This window comes from Arachis hypogaea, chromosome 19, assembly GCF_003086295.3.
Source record: "Arachis hypogaea cultivar Tifrunner chromosome 19, arahy.Tifrunner.gnm2.J5K5, whole genome shotgun sequence".
Lineage (NCBI taxonomy): Eukaryota > Viridiplantae > Streptophyta > Magnoliopsida > Fabales > Fabaceae > Arachis > Arachis hypogaea.
In genome coordinates, this window is record NC_092054.1 from 52830681 (window position 1) to 52853974 (window position 23294).

Here is a 23294-nt window from a genome sequence, read left to right on the forward strand (position 1 = left end):
TAATGCTAACAACCAATGGCATGGTTTCTTCAAGCTTCTCAAGAAAGGCTCACAGATGTCATTTCAACCATTTCACCCTTTTAAGAAGAATGTTCCTAAGTTAATTAGAAGGAAGAGTAAGAGGGTTAGAGAGGATCTCATTCCTTCTTTTGACTCTGAGTTTGCCAACTTCAAATCTTCATGGAAGAATTTCACTCTCTCTGAACTCCAGGCTGCAACTGATGACTTCAGCCATGGTATGATTGTGTTAGTTTATTACATTTTTCATAGTCAGAAATGGTAGTTTACTCGTTAAATCGAAAATGATTGTTGTTATTGGCAGATAATATGATTGGGGAGGGAGGGTATGCAGAGGTATACTTAGGAAAATTGGAAGATGGAAACTTTGTTGCCATATAGAAGCTGACAAGAGGGAACCAAAAAGAAATGACTGCAGATTTTTTGTCTGAGCTTGGAATCATAGTTCATGTGGACCATCCAAACATTGTAGTAACTATTGGAAGAGAAGTAATTCTTTGTTGTTAAGTACTTTTTTAGGTGTTACTTGCATCAAATGTGGGAACCCGATGGACAAAGAACTAAAGATAATGGTGAATGATTCCAGTAGTGAAGTTACTCATCGTCATGAGGATGGAGCATTTGTTAAAGGAGAAGCCATGTACTTGATTTTTGATAATTTGAAAGTGTTTCAAAGCTCTCCTAAAATCTTTGTGAAGGAACTTGTCCAGCTTGGCTACAAAGATTTCAACAATTTGACAGAAATTTATCAAAATATTGCTCTAAAAGAGGTAACTTTGCTTTCCTTTTGATGAGTAAAATCAATAAATCATAAGTATATTTTGCATCCGTTAAATTTTCATCACCCCATTTTTATTATCGATCAAACTAAAGACTAAAAGACATATGTAATGATTGATGAAGCTGCTAAAAACCTTTCGATCAATTTTCTTCTATGATGATTTTTTCCTTTTATTGGCATTGTCTCTTTGGATTTTAAAGTTACTAAAGCAAGCATTAACCTAGAACATGTTTTGTGACATAACTATTTGACTTTATTGGCTTTTGCAGTTTATGATTGTTTCTCAAATTATTTTCAGGCATTGCTTAACAAGTAGTCCCCAAGATCCTATTCACGTTTGAGATTGTCACATAAAGTCAGTGACTCAACATCTTCTATGTCACATAAAGCTCTGCACATAAAAATGGGTCTGCATAGAGGGAAGCAAGTTCTAATCTTGTTTCAAGTTTTCATTAATTTTTTTCATCGTTTTATTTTGTGATTTATATGTTGATATTGAATGAGGAATGGATCAATACATGTTGATAAATACATTTTTCTAGGATTAGTATAAGGACCAAGTTTTTTTATGTACTATATATTACTTTTCTTTTTCTTTTTTATATGGAATGTTCATAGAGCTTAAGTGCTATAAGTATTTTTTATTTCTTTTCTCATTTTATTTGCATCACGAAGAAAACTTGTACAATGATTATTGATTAATAAAAGAAGTTATAAAAATTTTATTTTGTGAATTTAATGAAATATTTCATGTTGTAGTAATTAATTTTAGTATATTTATATTGTGTGTAATATAAAATAAAAAAATAGTATAATATAACTAAAGAAATGTTACTAAAAATCTTTTGTAACATTTTTTAAGTGTTACAAAAATATCTATGGTAACATTTTTCTAAGTGTTACAAAAAATATCTATAGTAACATTTTTTTAAGTATTACATAAAATATTTATTGTAACACTTTTATAAGAAGAAACACAGAATGTTACAAAATTACTTGCACTACAAGAGAAACGGCTCTTAGCTGCGCAAACCGGGTGAGCTGCTGCGGTTCTTGTTGCGTAATCAGGCTCCGTTCCAATCGATCCGAATTGGTGGTCGTTTTGGACCCCAACCGCATCTAATAACCTGGTAGGGGGAGGGGTTGTTTCATTAAAATACCCCAACCAATATATTTTGGCGCCATTAACCTTCCCCCTTTTGGCGCGAACCCTAGCGGAGCAAAGGCGCCAATTGCTGGTCTCCTTCCCCCGCCGTCGTGACTCATCCCTCCGTCAGTTCCAGCCGCCACCTCTGTGTCGTCGTTCTTCCCCGTGACTGGTCTCCTCTCTCTGCTGTGTAGCTCCCCCGCACGAAGGTAAGGTGAAAAGGGTCGTCAAAGTCTTCTCCTTCCTCCATGACGTCGGTGGCAGCCACCCCAACCATCCGTCCTGGTGCGTCGTCGGCAGCCTTCCCCCTTGCCCTGGCCCTGTTGTGTGTTGCCGATCACACACTCTCCCCCCTCTCTCGTATGTTCCTCTCCCTTGTCCCTATTTAATTTTAATGACTGTTTATATATTAATTTTGCATCAATTTAATCTCTGTGCCTTTTGAATTTTGGTTTGAACAACATTGATCCATCAATTTTGCCCAATTTTTTCTTCCCTAATTTAAAATTCAGATTTAAGTTTTTTCCAATTTCTGAACCCCTGAGTCTTGATATGTTTGTGTTTATTGCTTCACCTCATCACTGGTTAAAAGGACTTTGCACAAAAGACCAAGGCGATTAAACTTGCAAATAAATCTATCAAAAAGAGAAACAAGCAAGATCGCCGTGGAGAATCTGACAGAGTCATACCAACTCTTAAGCCGAAGCACTTGTTTTCTGGAAAGCACTCCGCTGAAAAAACTGATTGGCGCTGAAAAAGGTAATGATCTGGCCTTTATGTCTTATTCTCTATGCACTCGCTTTACTTAGTCTACATGAACCTTAGATTTCATTACATGCTTCTGTAACTGTAGAGTGCTATAATGCCAAAGTTAAATTGCATATAGTTTATTGTTACACATAGAATTCGTTACATGCATGGACTTGTAGCTGTTGAATGCTGATGTGTGAAAATTTCATGCTAGTGACTTACCCCTTGCATTATTACATTTATCCTGATCTTATAAGTAGTGTTAATTTTTTTTGAATTGTTAATTGACATTAACTACCTTAGTTTATTATTTTTTTTCTAGGGAGGCTGTAATTTCAATGGAAATAAAGTGATTTGAGCAGTAAGTAGCATTGAGCGACCAAGGCTACCAGGTAAAGATTACACGTGCTTTTAGACTCATATAGAAATCCGAAGCAAAAGGGTGAATGATAAATATGTAGTGATGGTTGGAAGGTTGGGGTAAAATTGGAAGGGAAAGTTGAGAGGGTTGAGATATAGACAGTTATCAAACGGTGATTCCATCACCTGCTCTTGTACGTGATGAATGCACTCAACAATATAAATAAGATGCACATGGTGCAGTGCCCCCATGTTATTCTGCGTCCTTGGCTCCTTCCGATATATTAGACCGAATGTTGATGAAATTGGGAAAATGGATAATATAATAAGTTAAAAGGAAAGAGTTTCCTCCATCCCCATTTTGTACCATACTCTAATAACTTAATATGAAGACCTTTGTACTCTTATTTTTCACCCTCTTCATTTTTCACCACTTATTAAGTGTACCTTGCCAAAACAGATAGTGAAGTACCAGCAATCAAGGTGGTGAACTTTGCTGCATGGTATTGCTATCCTTGCTTTCTGCCATCTTGGCCCTCTCTTTCTACCTGATAAATTTTTAACGTGTTAGATTGCAGGGGGAAGTATGTCCATAGTGAATAGGTGAATACACTTGACAAGATAGAGATTAGAAATGAATGCATGAAAGAGAAACTCAGGCACTGTCTGCTATGAATAAAGATGGTAAAATCTTGTATTAAGCATTTAAACATGAGTTGAGAAGTCCTAGAAAGAGGAGGAGATTATAGAAGGTAGTCGAAGCTAAAGGTAGATATAGACTGTTAGAATTGGAATTAGAAGATAAAGAATACAAACTATTGTTGTAGGATTATTGGAGAAGTGCATTGAAGCTACTTTTATATATATATATATATATATATATATATATATATATATATATATATATATATATATATATATATACTCATTCTAATATGATTACCGTAAGTATAGTTTACTTGGATGAGGAACCTGATTCATATGATGAGTTTACTTGGATTAAAAAAGTGAATATGGTTGTTCACAATCTTATTTATTTTCACTTTATAAATGATACTCCATGTATTAACTGCTGTCGCTGTGAATGGCTTGCAATTCTAAAATATTATTTGTGATCAAATTGTCCCCCATGCCATGAAATACTCGTTACCACCCTCCTACTTGTGATCTCATTTTGATAATTTACTCTAGGCACATTCTTGTTTCTATTTGGTCCTCAGTTCATTACAGGGTTACTTAATAGTTTCAATTTGGCTCTTGACATCTCTCGGAGTAACATTCTGAATTTGTCTTAACTTAAACTTATCTATGTATTCTTTTTGTTTGCCTTGAAGCAGGTTCTCTGATGACCGAAAATCTCGGAGATTTGAAATAAATTATTTGGGGTGTGTTCCTATACCTTCAACTGTGACAAGTATTTCATTTGTCAAGAACCAATAAGTCTTGCACAAAATCTTTCCGAGAATTTACTTAGTATTTATTTTTAATCTAAAATCGTGTAAAATAATGACAAACAACTTCGCAGATCTATTTGTTCTATTACTCAAGTTGTTCTACCAACTTGAGCAAGTAAAATTTAGGATTGTTATGTATAAATCAAATTACTGATTTGAACTTCAATTAGCACGCTTTTAAATTCCATGATTTGTCTCACCTTTTTCTCTTCTTTTGATAAAAATTCGGCACTCAGCTTTTTGTTTTTGGGTAAGAGCAGGTGTATATATAAATCTTGTCTATAGGGTAAAACAAGTAATTATTTTTTTACTTCTGGTACATAAAAATAAATTTTGCATTATTATTATTGTAATTTTAGTGATTGAAATTGGATGGGAAGAATATGGTATGTCATTTTCAAGACTGAAATATTAAAAATGAAAAGGTCAATTGAACTTGAAGTTGAGCTAGAGATTCTTGCTTCTTTTTCTTTTTAATTTATACTTCAATACTTGGAATCTAGTTAAACTCAATCATCATGTTCCAATTAGTTTTCAAGTTATAAACATACCTTGAAATAGCTATGTTTCCTCAAATATGGTTCAATCATCTACTGTTTGGTCTAACTGTGCAACAATTTTATATTGATAATTATTTTTTTATTCATGGATAAGTTATGATGAATAAATAATACTCATGTTTCCATATTATGTTGACAATAACAGCGAAAAAACTCGAGTGTTGTTAACAAGTGCTGCACATGTTCATTTGAAGCATATTGATTTTTCCAAGCACACCATGAACCTTTCTCTAGCAAGGAGAGCTATTTTGCTATCTGGTCCTGGAGGTACATTAAATTCAAACAATTAATCTTGTCTTAAAAACAACTATGGGTTTCAGTTCTATTTTGCTAACTACTTTTAAATTGAATGTTTGAAGAACTATACCAGCAAATGCTTGAAAAAATGAAAGAAAGAAAGCAATTATTGGTTATAAATTTCTTGAATAATATACAATTAATATCTTAGAAGTTAGGTGAAGATAATTACAACCTTACAAGATGTACAAAATAATGAGTCAATCCTATGTATTTCATACTCAATTGAAGTCTTCATCATTTATTTTAATATATCTCTTATGTTCTTATGTGATCTAATTAATAGGTCAGTTACATTTTATATAATTTCAGTTCCATAATTTTAATATATAAGAACATCACATTGATTCTTCAAGACTGAAATATTAAACATAGAAAGGTCAATTGAACTTGAACTCCCGCTAGAGCTTCTTGCTTCTGTTTCTTTTTACATTATATTTTAGTAATTGGAATCTAGCTAAACTCAATCATCATGTTCCAATTAGTTATCAAGTTATTTACATACTTTGACACAGCTATGTTTCCTCAAATATGAAACCACATACATTTGGTTTAGGAACTAGCGGATAATTATTAATTAAACTATGTATCATTAAAATATTGATGTGAAAGAAGAAGAGTAAGAAGAACCCACTCTATTGTATATAAGCATATAACGATAGATAAATACAGGTTGTGTTGTTCAACTCCTTCTTTATATATGTCATATTTCTACTATAGAATAACAAGGACAGAGAAAATTATTGAGTTAGCATTTCAATAGATTTTGATACTTTCATTTTGGGTGTTTCCAAGCATAAAACTATCCTCCATGTTATCACTTTTACCCTTTTGATTTACCTATTTCTATTTCTATATTGTTTAGTTCGCCAACTCATACATTATATTGTAATACTTTATTAATTTCTCATTTTATTATTTCTCAAATTGATATAATATTCCTCTTTTTCTCTTTTTTATAAGGAAGGATTTTTTTTTCCATTTCAAAATTTTGGCATTGGACCCAAAGTTGCTTTCTTCTAGTATTTTTTTTGAAAGTGCAGAATTTTCCAATGAGTAAGCAACTTTTTCAAATAATTTTGTGAGTTGTGTATTATCCTGGATGCTAGTAAATGTGTTTTCTATTTTTTCTTTTAAGAGTAATTCTCCCATTTTATATCAAGAAGTGTGACTATATCATATTATACACTCCCTTAATTTTTTTAAGTATCTAATTATTAACTTTTTTCTAGTGGTCTGACTTTATTTTATAAATTTTCATTGTTCTATTATTTCATTAAATTAGATATTCATAAGAGTTGGATTTCAAAGCCACGAGTTGGTGTAGAATATAGGAACGGTTTGAACAGATTCTTAGATTTTGTATTTGCCGATGCATCATCAGATGAGATGATATATTGTCCATGTCTGAAGTGTGGGTTCGACCTTTTACAAAATAGAGAGGATGCGTTTGATCATTGATGAGGGAAAAATGATTCCACACAAACTCACCGGCAAGTGTACCAGGTCGCATCAAGTAGTAATAACTCACAAGAGTGAGGTCGATCCCACAGGGATTGATGGATTGAGAAATTTTAGTGAGGTGATGAATTTAGTTAAGCGAATATTTGATGATTTGATTGGAACTTGATTAACAGAAGTAAAATTGCAAGAAAATAAAAGGGAGAGGGTAAATTGACTGAATATTAAAGTGCAGAAGAATTAAATTGCAAATACTTAAAGTGCAAGAAAGTAAAAGAGCTGAAACTTAAATTGCAAGAAATGTAAATAACTGAAACTTAAAGTGCAAGAAATGTAAATTGCTGAATCTAAATTGACAAGAAGCTTAAATTGCAATGAAGAATAAAGGGATTTGGGTACTGGAATTCAAATTGAGCTGGAAAATGCAAATTGAAGTAAATCAGAGAACTATAAGATGAAGAGGTTCAGATCTAGATCTCAGTAGCAAAACAGAAATGGAAAATTAGCAAAGGAGTCAAAACGGAATGAGAACTTAGACCAGATCTCAAATCTTAAAGAGAAATCAACAAATTTCCTTCAAATAACAAAACAGAAAGAAACTCAAATCTCAATTGCTCTCTTAACCAAAATAGAAAAGAAGAAATTGTAGAAGAAATAAAATGAAAACAGAGAAGAAGATTGAAATCTAATTCTCCAATTCTCAGAACTATAAGAATGAAAAACAAAAAATGATTCTCAGATGATGAATCTCAGTGGTGTTCTTCAATCTTAATTCAAAACCCAACACAGAAAATAGAAGTTGCAGATGAAAAGAAAATGAACAAAGAAAACTTAGATATGATCCCAATTCCCAAATTCCAAAGAAAATTAAAAGAGGGCCAAAAGTAAACTAAAATAAAAAATGAAGTAAAAGTCCAAAAGTCCTCCTCAAATCAAAATTGCTCCTATTTATACACTTTCTTCTTCAGTCACTAAGCACTTTGGAATGGGCCATTGGGTCTGTGAAGAAATGGATCCAAAATCGCACTTGGTGGCATGGGTCAGGGTGCATTTTGTGAAGCTCCCGTGGAGTGTTCAGTTCACTTTGTGAACTCCACGTTCACTTTTCTTGCATGCTTCCTCACGTGGCAATTGCCTCCTACTAACGTTCACTTAGTGAACGTTAAGTTCACTTGTTGGGCGCTCTCTTTATTGCGCGCCTTGGTTCCTTGGCCCATTTTCCCGAAAACGTTCACTTAGTGAACGGCACGTTCACTTAGTGAATGGCACGTTCACTTGTTGAACGTTGCCTGGTGCGTGGCCCCTTGGTGCGCCAATTGCCCTCCTAGCGTTCACTTAGTGAACGTCACGTTCACTTGTTGAACATTCTTCTTGTGTGCTTCCTTGGTTGAGCGCTTGTCTTCATGGGTGTTGCATTAGTGAACTCCAAGTTCACTTATTGAGCGCCCTTAGTGTGTGGATGGCCAAAGCTTGCCTCCAAAGCTGGGAAGCCCAAAAACGTTGGAAAGGTGAACGCCACGTTCACTTCCAAAGTGAACACTTAGCCCAAAAGCGTTGCTGAGTGTGGCATTCTCTTTGTGAACTTAACACTTCCTGATTGCTTCCTTTTCTCATTTCTTCACCTACAAGCAACCAAACAAACAATCAAAGTATCACCAAATTCACAAGGTCTTTGCATCATTCATGAAATCAATTAATTCTAGCATAAACCCTATGATTTTGTGTCAAATGAATGATGTTTGATTGATTCAAAATGATCATGGAAATCCACTCCAATCACTTACTTATTGTGCAAGAAAGTGCATAAAACCTAATGAAACTAATGAAAAATGCTTGTAAAACTAGCATAAGATGACTTGTCATCAATCATTTATTGATAAACCCTTTCCCGTCTAGTTACACATTTTGGATCCATCACGGTGAGAGACGCGTGGTAGAGAGCTCGAGTGACGGACAAGAAGATCAACCCGAAAGGAATTTCAATACCCCGATGCTTGATATGATCCACGAGGCATTCAACTTCTCAGGACTTCACGGCGACGAAGAAGACTCAGAGAATGAACATGCTGGCGGCGCTGCGGATGAATTGCCTTACTAATACAATGAACTTAGTCGCGAGGCCCGCAATTTTCATGACTTACTTGAGGATGGGGAGTAGGAGTTATACCCATGATGTTCAAAGTTCTCTAAGCTGTCTTTCTTGGTGAGGCTCTATCATATAAAGTCCATGTGCGGAGTGAGCAATAAAGCCTTCGGAATGATATTGGAGTTTCTTGCAGACGCCTTTGAGCATGCACGGATTCCTAGCACTATGCACGATGCCAAGAAATTCATAAGAAAGCTCGGTCTCGCTTACAAGAAGATAGATGCATGTCTAAATGACTGCATGCTATACCAGAAAAATGACCAAGAGCTGACCAAATGCAAGCGGTGTGGGACATCGAGATGGAAGCATAAGACTAAGAAGAACTCTAGGGTGTGGATTAAGATGGTTGTTAAGAAGAACGGGAAACCGCAAGCGGCAAAGATTCTTCATTACTTCCCCTTATTCCACAATTGCAGCAGTGATACATGTCTAGTAAGACATCCGTTGACATGCTGTGGCATAGAAGATGTTCTAACTATGATGGTATGTATAGGCATCTGTTCATGCCCTGGTCGAGATGTACGACCCGGGCTGAGTCAACCGACTTCTTCAGGTCAGGACTACCCGATCTCTTCTCAAAGAGATCGGCCAAATAACTGGAGGAGTCCAAAAAGGCCCAAACAGAGGAACACGACCCAAGTCCAAAGGCAGCCCAAGCCTAGAAAGACAAGGGCGGTTCTCTTAAAAGATAAGATAACTCCACTCAAATATAGGATAAGATAACTATCTTATCTCCAGAAAAGGTCACTCTACAACATTATAAATACACAGGAGCACCCAGGTATAACTCATATTCTGATTCTACAAAAAATCTGCTTAATATCCTTACTAACTTAAGCATCGGAGTCCCTTGCAGGTACCACCACCCTCCGGTAACGAAGGATCAGCAGCACCACCAAGTCCAACAAGTCGGATACGGCGGCTCGGACCACCATCATCAAGTCGGACACAACAGCATCGACCAGTACAGAAGATCTCGTCCGAGATCGACCTACAGTTTCAGGTAACCCTCGGAACATTGGCACCGTTGCCGGGGACCCTGGAAGTCATCCCACCATCATGGCAGACAACCTTGACAACGACCACGACTCTGATATAGAAAATAGGACGCCGCATAAGAACGCGGACACCACACCAAAGGATACTTCTCAACCAAACAAAGGCAAGAACTCGTCAAGTACAGAAATCATGGAGGCACTTCAAGCTCAACAAGATCACCTCAAACAGCTCGAAAAAGAGGTCGAGCATCAACGGGAAGCCGAGAGGGACCTTCGGAGAGAAACTAGGCGACGCCGAGAGTTGGAGGACAAGCTCCTAAAGCTCGAAGCCGACCTTAAAACAAAAATCATCCAGCCTGATCCCGAAGACAGCTCCCAGAAAGACCCATTCACTAAAGAGATTATGAAAGCCAATGTCCCAAAGGACTTCAAAGCTCCTGACATGACCCCATACGATGGCACATCAGATCCAAGCCATCACCTCAGCAATTTCAGAAGTAGAATGTATCTCACTGATGCCTCAGACGCTATTCAATGCAAAGCCTTCCCAACAACCCTAACAAAGACATCAATTAAGTGGTTCGACACTCTGTCCCCCAGATCCATCACAAGTTTCGACGACCTGGCCAAGAAATTTCTTGCCAGATTTTCCATCCAGAAGGACAAAGCCAAACATGCCCCAAGCCTACTAGGGATCAAGCATGGAGATCGGGAGAGTCTTCGTAACTACATGGAGAGATTCAACAAAGGATGCCTAGACATACAAAGCCTACCAACGGAAGCATCCATTATGGGTCTCATCAATGGCCTACGAGAAGGGCCTTTTAGTCACTCCATATCCAAGAAACATCCAACATCTCTAAATAAAGTGCAGAAACGAGCTGAGAAGTACATCAACATGGAGGAAAACTCTCGATTAGGAGAGACCTCAAAATCTGGATTCTCCTACTCCTCCCGGGATAAGGATAAATAATCCAAGAAAAAAGAAGATCAATACGGAGAAAAGCCTAAGAAATACAACAACTACACCCCCCTTCGGGTGTCTCTCGCGGATGTTTTCCGAGAATTATGCCATATCGAGAAGATCCCACCACCTCGTCCACTCAAGAGCAAGAAAGGAAGAGGAAATCGGACAGAATACTGCGAGTACCATTGAATCTATGGACACCCCACCAACGAATGCTTCGACTTGAAAAATGTTATAGAGAAACTGGTAAGAGAGGGACGACTGGATCGGTATTTAGCCGGCAAATCAGACGTGCCTAGAAAAAGAACAAGGGACGAAGAGGTCGGACGAGTTGAACGACCACCTCGCACCCCGGAGAGGCACGTCCATATGATAAATGGAGGATTCGCAGGAGGGGATCTCAAAATCATCTCGCAAACGGCACCTTAAAGAAGTATATCATGTCGATGGAAGAGAAGGATCACCCGACCTCCCCACTATTACTTTCACACAAGAAGACGCGGCAGGCATCATCCCAGGACATGATGATCCCATGGTCATCACTATCATATTGGCCAATGCTAACCTCCACTGCACACTGGTGGACCAAGGAAGCTCAACGGATATCTTATTCAAACCCGCCTTCGATAAACTCGGCCTGCAGGAAAAAGAGTTCAGAGCATATCCAAACAGCTTGTTTGGACTAGGAGACAGCCCAATCCAACCGCTTGGATGCATCTCACTACACATAACTTTCGGAAAAGAAACCCGATCAAGGACACTCAACATAGATTACATTGTAGTCGACGTAAGCTCAGCCTACAATGCCCTGATAGGTCGGGCAACATTAAATCAGCTCGCCGCAGTAGTTTTAACTTCACATCTTTACATGAAGTTCCCAACTCCATAAGGGATCGCTATGATAAAAGGAGACCAGAAAATAGCGCGACGCTGCTACAATGAAAGTCTGAACCTCAGAGGCAAAGGGGAAGAAGTCCACACCATCGAACTCGGGGGAATTCGAGGTCAGGAAGAACTCCGTCCACAACCTGAAGACGAGATTGAAGAAGTCCAAATCGGAGATGACCATACAAAAAATATCGGGGCAACCTTAAATGAGGACGTAAAGAAACCTCTAATTCAGCTCTTAAGGAATAATGTCGACCTTTTTGCATGGAAGGCTGCAGACATGCCAGGCATAGACCCCAAACTAATGTGCAACAAACTGGCAGTATATCCAGGATCTCGACCAGTACAACAGAAGCGTCAGAAACTCGGACCTGAAAGATCTCAGGCTGTGCAAGAGCAGGTACAAGCTCTACTAGCGGCGGGATTTATAAGAGAAGTCAAATATCCGCTATGGCTAGCTAATGTTGTCTTGGTGAAAAAATCAAATGGAAAGTGGCGGATGTGCACCGACTACACCGATCTCAACAAAGCTTGTCCAAAAGATCCCTATCCACTCCCAAGTATCGACACTCTAGTGGATGCCTCCTCTGGATACAAATACCTCTCGTTCATGGACGCTTATTCAGGATACAATCAAATCCCAATGTATCCACCTGATCAGGAAAAAACCTCATTCCTAACTCCTAAAGCAAACTACTGCTATGTCGTCATGCCATTCGGACTCAAAAACACAGGAGCTACCTACCAGAGATTGATGAACAAAGTCTTCGCAGACCATATCGGGAAACTCATGGAGGTATATGTGGATGACATGTTGGTGAAAACACCAAGCGAGGAGACATTACTGTCCGACCTTGCCCAAGTGTTCGATACCATCAGAAAGCATGACATGCGGCTTAACCCTGCAAAGTGCACCTTTGCCGTAGAAGCTGGCAAATTCCTAGGTTTTATGCTAACACAATGAGGAATTGAGGCGAATCCGAATAAATGTCGGGCTATACTCGACATGAAAAGTCCAACCTGTGTCAAAGAGGTACAACAACTCAACAGAAGACTAGCAGCCTTGTCCAGATTTTTAGCTGGATCAGCCATAAGATCCCTTCCCTTCTATGCCACTCTAAGGAAGGGAAAGAAGTTTGAATGGACAACGGAGTGTGAACAAGCTTTCCAGGATTTCAAAAGATTCCTAGGACGATCACCTATTCTAACTCGACCACGGGAAGGAGAACCACTCGTACTGTACCTCGCAATAGGAAATCGAGCAATAGCCTCAGCACTAGTCAGAGAAGATGAAAGTGGACAACAGCCCATCTACTTCATCAGCAAAGCCCTACAAGGGGCCGAACTAAACTATCAAAAGATAGAAAAGTTCGCCTACGCTCTTATACTAACTTCTCGACAACTTCGACCATATTTTCAAGCTCACACGATCAAAGTCCGGACTAACCAGCCCATAAAAGGCATTCTACAGAAAACATATTTAGCCGGAAGAATTCTACAGTGGACAGTCGAGCTATCTAAGTTCGATCTTTAATATGAAGCTCGGACGGCCATCAAGTCCTAATATTTGGCCGATTTCATTGCTGAGTACACTGACACTCCGGGAACTCCCACAGAATGAAATCTCTATGTAGACGGCTCTTCAAACAAAATCGAAAGTGGTGCAGGTGTGATAATTGAAAGCAATCAGGGAATCCAAATCGAACTCTCCCTCAAATTCGGATTCCTGCTTTAAACAACCAGGCCGAATACGAAGCTTTACTAGCTAGTTTGAGGCTGGCTAAGGAGGTTGGAGTTCAAAAGCTTATCATCTTCAGCGATTCACAAGTAGTAACCTCACAAATAGCAGGAAGCACTACAAGAAAAAAGGCCTATGGCCACGCTTTTTTTTTGCCTCGCTTTAAAAGCGTGGCCAAAAGTGGTCAATGGCCACGCTTTTATGAGGGTGGCAATTGATTAGAGATTTTGTCTTTCCGAATGCTGAATTTGAAATTTTGCTTATGTTGTCGTGTGTTTTGTACTTTTATAAGGATAATGATGGACAAACACCACTGTATTACGCTGTTGTCTGCGAGCGGGAAGTAACAGCTGAGTATTTAGTAAAGCATAATCCAGATACAAACTTGAAAGACAACGATGGTAGTTCCTCACGTGACATGTGAGATTTGAAGTGGAGGAGGAAAAAAAGAGATTTATGGAGTATGGTTCAGGGAAATATGCATAACTCAACTTTTATTCTTTTACCACTTTATAAGAGAGACATGTTTGAGGATGTTATTAATTTTTATAACTACTTTGTCTATAAGAAATTGATATAGCTAATTTGGTTTGAATTCTACTAATGTAATACTAATTTTTATTGATTAATTTTTAAAAAATAATATTCACATATTTTTGTTAATATTTTTTATTGTTTTTGGAGTGTATTAGAGTACATGTAAAAGTATATACTAGGATTTTTTTTTAATTTGATAACGATATAGCCACGCTTTAAAAGCGTAACCATATGTAACTCTATTGGCACGTTTTTAAAGTGTAGCCATATCTTGTTATTGGCATGCTTTAAAAGCCTAGCCATATGTTTTGCTATTGGCACGCTTTAAAAGCGTAGCCATATGTAACTCTATTGGCACGCTTTTAAAGCGTACCCATATCTTGCTATTGGCACGCTTTAAAAGCGTAACCATATCTGGCACATATGGCCACGCTTTTAAAGCATGGTGATATTTAAAAGCGTGGCAAAAAATTAAAGCGTGGTGATAGGTTACCAAAAGCGTGGCGATAGAGCAACCGGCACCCTTTCAGACGTGACCTTTTCAAAAGCGTGCCGGTAGCTCAAAAAGCGTGGCGAAAAGCTATCGCTACGCTTTTTTCAACTTTTCACCACGCTTTAAAAGCGTAGCAAAAGACGTGTTTTCTTGTAGTGAAGCTACCAAACTAAGGACCCTACCATGAAAAAGTACTTGGACAAAACCAAGGAACAGCTTGGACAACTCAGGGAATATGAGGTCTGCCACATACCTCGGGAACAGAATGCTCGAGCTGATGCACTCTCAAAATTAGCCAGCACCAAACTAGGGAGCAACAATAGAAGCCTCATCCAGAAAACACTGTAAAACTCGTCAATCTTGGAAGAAGAAAAAGTCCTAACCATAACAGGTCAGGATCAAGGATGGATAACTCCCATAATCAATTATCTCAAAATCAGAGACACTCCCTACAGATAAGAAGGAGGCAAAGCGGTTAAAACGAGAGGCACAACACTACACCACCATAAACAACATCCTATATAGAAGAGGGATCTCAACCCCTCTATTGAAATGTGTACCGACCTCCAACACAAAAGAAGTTTTAGAAGAAGTACACAGTGGCATCTGTGGCAACCATCTCGGAGCACGAGCTCTCGCCAAAAAAGTATTCCGAGCCGGATTCTTTTGGCCGACTTTGCAAAAGGAAACAACAGAGTTCGTAAAGACATGTCCACCATGTCAAAAACATGCTAATTTCCACATCGCCCCACCAGAGGAACTCATCAGCGTAAACTCACCCTGGCCATTTACAAAATGGGGACTCAACCTCCTCGGGCCCTTCCCTCAAGGATCGGGACAGGTCAAGTTCCTCATCATAGGGGCAGACTATTTCACAAAGTAGATTGAAGCAGAACCCCTAGCTAACGCCACTGCTCAAAGAAGTCGAAAATTCCTATATAGAAACATTGTCACAAGGTTTGCGGTTCCTTATTCCATTACCACAGACAATGGCACTCAATTCACAGAAGCAGGCTTTAGAAAATTAGTGGCCGACTTGAAAATAAAACACCAATTCACATCCGTAGAACACCCCCAAGCTAATGGACAGGCAGAAGCCGCCAATAAAGTCATATTAGTCGGGCTAAAATGGAGATTACAGGATGCAAAGGGAGCCTGGACTGAAGAGCTCCCACAAGTCCTATGGGCATATCGAACAACCCCACACTCTACGACCAGGGAATCACGTTTCTGACTGGCTTACGGAATGGAGGCAATGATCCCAGTGGAAATCGAAGAAGGATCCCCCAGAATGATCCTCTATAGTGAAAAGGCAAACTTTCAACTTCAAAAGAAGAGCTCGACTTACTTCCAGAAATCCGAGAAAGAGCTTGGATCAGGGAGGAGGCGTTAAAGCGTCGAATGGCCTCAAGATACAATCAAAAGGTAATACAGTGAAGTTTTGCCAACAATAACCTCATCCTAATCCGAAATGATATCGGAACAAGTCGACCTAGAGAGGGAAAACTGGCGGCTAAATGGAAAGGACCCTACCAAGTCACAGAGGTATTGGGAAAAGGCTACTACAGGGTGTCCAAACTCGAGGGGCGAGAGCTGCCAAGGTCATGGCACGCCTGCAACCTAAGAAGGTATTATAGTTAGGAAGTAATAAAGGATCTGTTCCGAGGGTTACCTGAAACTGTAGGTCGATCTTGGATGAGATCTTTTGTGTTGGTCGGCGATGAGGCGTCCGATTTGTGGATGGTGGCTGGAGCCGCCGTATCCGACTTGTTGGACTTGTGTTGATGCTGATCCTTTGTCACCGGAGGGTGGGGGTACCTGCAAGGGACTCCGATGCTTAAGTTAGCAAGGGTATTAAGCAGGTTTTTAGTAGGATCAGAGTATGAGTTATACCTGGGTGCTCTAGTATATTTATAATGGTGAGGAGTGACCTTCATGGAGATAAGGTAGTTATCTTATCTTATCTTATCTTATCTTATCTTATCTTTGAGTGAGGTCATCTTATCTTTAAGGGAACCGCCCTTATCTCTGTAGGCTTGGACTGCCTTTGGATATGGATCATGCTCCTTTGTTTAGGCCCTATTTGGGCTTTTCTTGGTAATTTGGCCGAGCTCTTTGAGAAGATGTCGGATGGTCCTGACCTGAAGAGGTCAGTCAATTTGACGTTAAACATCCCGGGTCGGACAGCTCGACCCAGGGTATGAACAGTGCCCCTGCTCGAGCTCGGTCTTTCTTTTGAAGTCGAGTTTTTTAGAACTTCGATCTCTTTTGGGGAAGCCAGACTCAAGCATTCTTTGCTGGGTTTGTTTGTGGAACTTTATTTAAGTAGCCTTAAATGCGGAACGTTTCTTCTTGTAGCGCACGTTTTGCACTTTTTTTTGGGAACGTGCGAGGGTTTTAAAAACCCATTAACTCCCCCCTTCGCCGTTTCCTTTTTTCATTTTGAATTTTCACAAAGCCTTTCGCTTCCAGTTCCTTTCTCCTTTCTTACTGCAACTTCTCTTTTCTCCTTACTTCCTCTGTTGCTGTTCTTTCGTGCTCTCCTATTCTTTTCTCGAGAAGGCGATCGTTAGCGTGGTTTCATTTGTTGTTTCAGACTCTTGATTGCTTCATCATTCCTTCTTCGCTGCAGGTTGGTTTCCTGTCTTCCTTTACGCCATAGTTTTGTTTTGGCTTTTGTGGAAGTTTGAATCTTCCTTTGCTGTGTCTGATCGTTTCTGCTATGTACGCTGTTTTAGGGCTTCTTTAATTTGTAGGTCCCTTCGTTTTTTCTTGGTAGTTGACATATTTAGGGTTTTGAAAATGTTGTTATTACTTTTGTTTGCGTCATCACATTTGAAGTTTTTGGGATGATAAACTGTTTGACTCTTGAAAAGGATTGCGCCGTTGATGATTTCGCCATGTTGATAGTTTTCTTTACTGATAGACTTGTAGAAGATATTCTTTTTCTGATGGCTTGCTCTGATTTTCTTCTCGTGTTGTTGCTTATTTGGAAGGGGATTATTTTTCTTTGCAGAGAGTTTTGTTGGGATGTAGCCTTGTAGACTTTTATCTGAGTCTTTATTCTGTCCCTACCTCCAAAGGATGCCCCTAGACCCTGTGTGCATCTTGGGGTTTTCCTTTTACTATTTGTGTTGCTCTTAGTTATGTTTGTCTGAGCTGATTTCTTTTTGTCCGAGCTGTTTTGGTTGGTAATCCATTTTCTTTTCTGGCTGTAGGACTAGTTGACCATGTCTTCTCGCATAAATATTGTCGAGACGTCTTCCAAGATTCCTGAGGGTATGTCCGACTGGCTGGACTCCCTCATTCCGCTGTGTGTTTCTATAGTTAACTCTGAGTTCTGTGCGGAGCTTAAAAAATATCATCGAATTTGTAGTAGTAGAGATCAAGAGAACAACTATGAATTGGTAACACTTGATTCTGATGAAAGGGTTTGCTTTCTTGTTCCGACCCAGGGGGAGTGTCCCTTCTTTTATGCGTACGACTTCTTTTTTAGCCAAATGAACATCACCTTTCCTTTCACTCCTTTTGAGACCGACTTGTTGTGGTCGTGTAACGTGGCTCCATCTCAGCTTCATCCGAACTCATGAGGATTTATCAAAATTTTTCAATTGCTTTGTCAAGAATTTGATGTTAAACCTTCTCAAACCCTCTTTCTGTACCTCTTTGTGTTGACCAAGCCTGGGACTACCAAAAAGAAAGCTTCTTGGATTTCTTTCAGGTCTGCCCAAGGACACAAAGTTTTTTCCATGTATGATAAGTCTTTCAGGGATTTTAAGAATTACTTTTTTAAGGTCCGAGCTGTTGAAGGAGCTCGACCTTTTTTTTTGGATGAGAATGGCGAGCCTAGCTTTCCTTTAGAATGGTAAAGGAATGTAGTGGTGTCTAGGTATACCTGGGAGATGTTGGATGAAGTTGAGCAAGCTTTTGTAACTATGTTAGAAGAAAACTGGGGGCAGCCTCCCCCATCTTGATACTAAGAAATTTTTAGGAGATCCTTTACTTCTCCGAACTAAACTGGGTAGGGGTCGACTTCCTTGATATTTGTCGTACTTGTTTTATTCTTTTCGAGCTCATTTTTTCTTCCAGTTTATAACCTGGTTTCTTGTGTATTTTCAGAGATGATTAAAAACAACGAATCTATGAAGGCCTTTAAGAGGGCGAGGAAGGATACAGCAGCGCAGCACATATCGGGTAAAGTTGCTGGGGAAGGATCTTCCCAAGTTCATCCCAAGAAGCCTATTTTGAATACTGTTAGGCCGAGGAAGATGATCCCTATGCCTCAGGTCCATTTAGTTGATCCCCCCCAGACTTCTGCTGCTACCTCTTCTCCCACTGGCGCTCCTCCTTTAAAAAGACAAAGGACAGCTGAGCCCTTCAACTTGTATGCCCCTGATTTCGATGCTGTCGAGTTTGTTGATCAACAAATTGGTCTCTATGGTATCATTCCTACTGACGATGTTTCTCTTCTTCGTCATTTGGATTTTATTACTCGGAGCAGCATCAAGATGGCACATGTGGGGGCAGCTTTATATCAGACTGCCCAGGACCTTCCTATTCATGCAACAAAGGCCTTTATGGAGGAAGCCAAGTTGGAGTTTGATGAGCGGAAAATTTATACGCTTTTTGGCATTGTTTTTAGTATGTTTTTAGTATATTTTAGTTAGTTTTTATTATGTTTTTATTAGTTTTTTAATAAAAATCACTCTTCTGGACTTTACTATGACTTTGTGTGTTTTTTTGTGATTTCAGGTATTTTCTGGCTGAAATTGAGGGACCTGAGCAAAAATCTAATTCAGAGGCTGAAAAAGGACTGCAGATGCTGTTGGATTCTGAGCTACAGAAGCCCAATTGGTACGCTCTCAATTGCGTTGGAAAGTAGACATTCTGGGCTTTCCAGCAATATATAATAGTCCATAATTTGCCCGAGTTTTGATGGCCCAAACAGGCGTTCCAAGTCAGCTCAAGAATTCTGGCGTTTAACTCCAAAACTGGCACAAAAGCTGGAGTTAAACGCCCAAACTGGCACAAAAGCTGGCGTTTAACTCCAAGAAAAGTATCTACACGAAAATGCTTTAATGCTCAGCCCAAGCACACACCAAGTGGGCCCGGAAGAAGATTTCTGCATTCATTACTGATTTCTTTAAACCCTAGGCTACTAGTTCTCTATAAAAAGGACCTTTTGCTATTGTATTTTCATACTTTGAATCTTTGAGAAGTCTTATGCTATCTTAGACACGTTTGGGGGCTGGCCTCATGGCCATGCCTGGACCTTGTTCTTATGTATTCTCAATGGTGGAGTTTCTACACACCATAGATTAAGGTGTGGAGCTCTGCTGTTCTTCATGAATTAATACAAGTACTATTGTTTTTCTATTCAACTCAAGTCTATTTCTTCTCCAAGATATTCATTCGTTCTTCAACTTGATGAATGTGATGATCCGTGACACTCATTATCATTCTCACCTATGAACATGTGCCTGACAACCACCTCTGTTCTACTAGCAATGGCTTGAATGCGTATCTTTGGGGTTTCTAATCTAAGATTGGAACCTTCGTGGTATAGGCTAGAATTATTGGCGGCCATTCCTGAGATCCGGAAAGTCTAAACCTTGTCTGTGGTATTCCGAGTAGGATATGGGAAGGGATGACTATGACGAGCTTCAAACTCACGATTGTGGGGCGTATGACAGACGCAAAAGGATCAATGGATCCTATTCCGACATGATCGAGAACCGACAGCTGATTAGCCGATGTTGTGACAGAGCATCAGGACCATTTTCACTGAGAGGACGGGATATAGCCATTGACAACGGTGATGCCCAACATAAAGCTTGCCATGGAAAGGAGTATGAATGATTGGAAGAAGGCAATAGGAAAGCAGAGGTTCAAGGGGAACAAAGCATCTTCATACGCTTATCTGAAATCCACCAATGAATTACATAAGTATCTTTATCTTTATTTTATGTTTATTTTCATCACCTTAAACTCCATAACCATTTGAATCTGCCTGATTGAGATTTACAAGATGACCATAGCTTGCTTCAAGCCGACAATCTCTGTGGGATCGACCCTTACTCACGTAAGGTTTATTACTTGGACGACCCAGTGCACTTGCTGGTTAGTTGTGCGGAATTGTGACAAAGTGTGATTCACGTTTAAGAGCTCCAAGTCTTTGGCGCCATTGTTGATGATCACAATCTCGCATACCCAGTTTTTGGCGCCATTGCCGGGGATTGTTCGAGTTTGGACAACTGACGGTTCATCTTGTTGCTTAGATTAGGTATCTTTTCTTCAGAATTTTTAAGAATGAATTCTAGAGTTTCAAGGTGATGTTCCCACCATCACAAAAGCTGATTGATTCTCATCAATTTAGCTATTGAATGTAATGTCCTGCTGAAGCTTGGCCAAACATGTCTAATCCTTTTAGACTGAAGCTTTAGACTAACATTGCATGATTCCTGGAATTCTTATTAAAAGTTTTGATTCTCTTTATTTTCTTTTTCATATAATTTTCGAAAATCACAAAAAAAAATTATAAAACCATAAAAATAAAAAAATATTTTATGTTTCTTGTTTGAGTCTAGTATCAATTTTTAAGTTTGGTGTCAATTGCATGACTTTCTTCTTGCATTTTTTGAATTTATACATATTGTTCTTCATTGATCTTCAAGTTGTTCTTGATGATTTCATTGCTCTGATCTTTAAATTCTCTTGTTTAGTATGTTTTGTTATTTTTCATATGCATTTTTACATTGTTATAGTCCTTAGTATACAAACTTTTAAGTTTGGTTCTTACATGCATTGTTTATTTGATCTTAGTTGCATTTTTATTGTTTCTCATCATCAAAAATTCAAAAATATTTTCCAAAACTATGTCTTTTCAAGTCAATAATACAGAGAATTAAAGATTCAGAACATTCAGTAGAGGAATCAAACAGAAAAAGTTGGGCGTTCAAAACGCCCAGTGAAGAAGGAAAATTGGCATTTAAACGCCAGCCAGGGTACCTGGCTGGGCATTCAACGCCCAAAAAGGTAGAGATTTGGGCGTTAAACGCCCAGAATGGGCACCATTCTGGGCGTTTAACGCCAGGATGACACTAGAGGGAAGATTTTGTTTTTAATTCACATTTTTTTCAAGTTTTCATAATTTTTCAAAATCAAATCTTTTTCAAATCATATCTTTTCAATCATATCTCTTTCAAAATCAATTTCTTTCCATTTTATATTTATTTTTACTATTTTCAAAAATCCTTGCTATAATTAAAGATTTACTTCAAAATTTTCAAGTTGTTACTTGCCTATTAAGTAAGGATCAAACTTTAAATTTTAAAATCATATCTTTTAATTTCTTGATAGTCAAGTAATCAACTTTAATTTTAAAAATTTTCTTTTTCTAAATTTATTTTCAATCATATCTTTTCAAACATATCTTTTCAATCATATCTTTTTCAAAATTAATTTTTTTCAATCATATCTTTTTCTAATTTCAAAATCTTTTTCAAAAATCACTTTATTTCTTTCCCAATCTTAGTTTTCGAAAATCTCAATCAAATTTTCAAATTTCTTTTTAATTATTTCAAAATCTTTTTAAATTATTTTCGAAAATTCTTCCCCTCTTCTCACATCCTTCTATTTAAAGGACTAAGACTCCTCATCAAGGTGCAATTCGAACTCTGTCCCTCTTGATAAGTTCGAATTCCCTCTTCTTCACCTCCTCCTTCTATTCTTCTTTTCCTCTGACACCTCAAGGAATCTCTATACTGTGACATAGAGGATTCTCTATTTTCTTGTTCTCTTCTCTTTCATATGAGCAGGAACAAAGATAAAGGCATACTTGTTCAAGCTGATCCTGAACCTGAAAGGACCTTAAAGAGAAAGCTAAGAGAAGCTAAAGAACAATTCTCTTTAGAGGGCCTAACAGAACTCTTCAAAGAAGAAGAAACCATGGCAACCGAAAACAACAACAATGCCAACAATGCAAGGAAGGTGCTTGGTGACTTTACTGCACCTACTCCTGATTTCTTTGGGAGAAGCATCTCTATCCCTGCCATTGGAGCAAACAACTTTGAGCTTAAGCCTCAATTAGTTTCTCTAATGCAATAGAATTGCAAGTTTCATGGACTTTTATTGGAAGATCCTCATCAGTTCTTAGCTGAATTCCTGCAAATCTGTGACACTGTCAAGACCAATGGGGTTGACCCTGAAGTCTACAGACTTATGCTCTTTCCTTTTGCTGTAAGAGACAGAGATAGAACATGGTTGGATTCACAACCTAAGGAAAGCCTGAACTCTTGGGAAAAGCTAGTCAATGCCTTCTTGGCAAAGTTCTTTCCATCTCAAAAATTGAGTAAGCTTAGAGTGGAAGTCCAAACCTTTAGACAGAAGGATGGTGAGTCCCTCTATGAAGCTTGGGAGAGATACAGGCAATTGATCAGAAGGTGCCCTTCTGACATGCTTTCAGAATGGAGCATCATAGGAATCTTCTATGATGGTCTGTCTGAACTATCCAAGATGTCATTGGATAGCTCTGCTGGAGGATCTCTTCATCTGAAGAAGACGCCTGCAGAAGCTCAAGAACTCATTGAAATGGTTGCAAATAACCAATTCATGTACACTTCTGAAAGGAATCCTGTGAATAATGGGACAAATCAGAAGAAAGGAGTTCTTGAGATTGATACTCTGAATGCCATATTGGC

The 23294-nt window shown here is 38.7% G+C and overlaps 1 protein-coding gene and 1 non-coding gene across 2 annotated transcripts; one reads left to right on the forward strand and one right to left on the reverse strand.

Moving 5' to 3' along the window:
- Positions 1 to 1777: 1777 nt before the first annotated feature.
- On the forward strand, positions 1778 to 19998 carry LOC140182000 (uncharacterized). The gene is made up of 6 exons (XM_072227935.1): positions 1778 to 2306; positions 2539 to 2705; positions 3019 to 3088; positions 4394 to 4441; positions 5216 to 5337; positions 18715 to 19998. The coding sequence occupies exons 5-6, from the start codon at positions 5289 to 5291 to the stop codon at positions 19260 to 19262; spliced, it is 597 nt and encodes a 198-aa protein (XP_072084036.1). The 5' UTR covers positions 1778 to 2306; positions 2539 to 2705; positions 3019 to 3088; positions 4394 to 4441; positions 5216 to 5288; the 3' UTR covers positions 19263 to 19998.
- A 2949-nt stretch (positions 19999 to 22947) lies between these two features.
- LOC112780510 (small nucleolar RNA R71) lies at positions 22948 to 23055 on the reverse strand. The gene has a single exon (XR_003191342.1). It is a non-coding gene; the product is annotated as a small nucleolar RNA R71 (small nucleolar RNA).
- Positions 23056 to 23294: the final 239 nt, after the last annotated feature.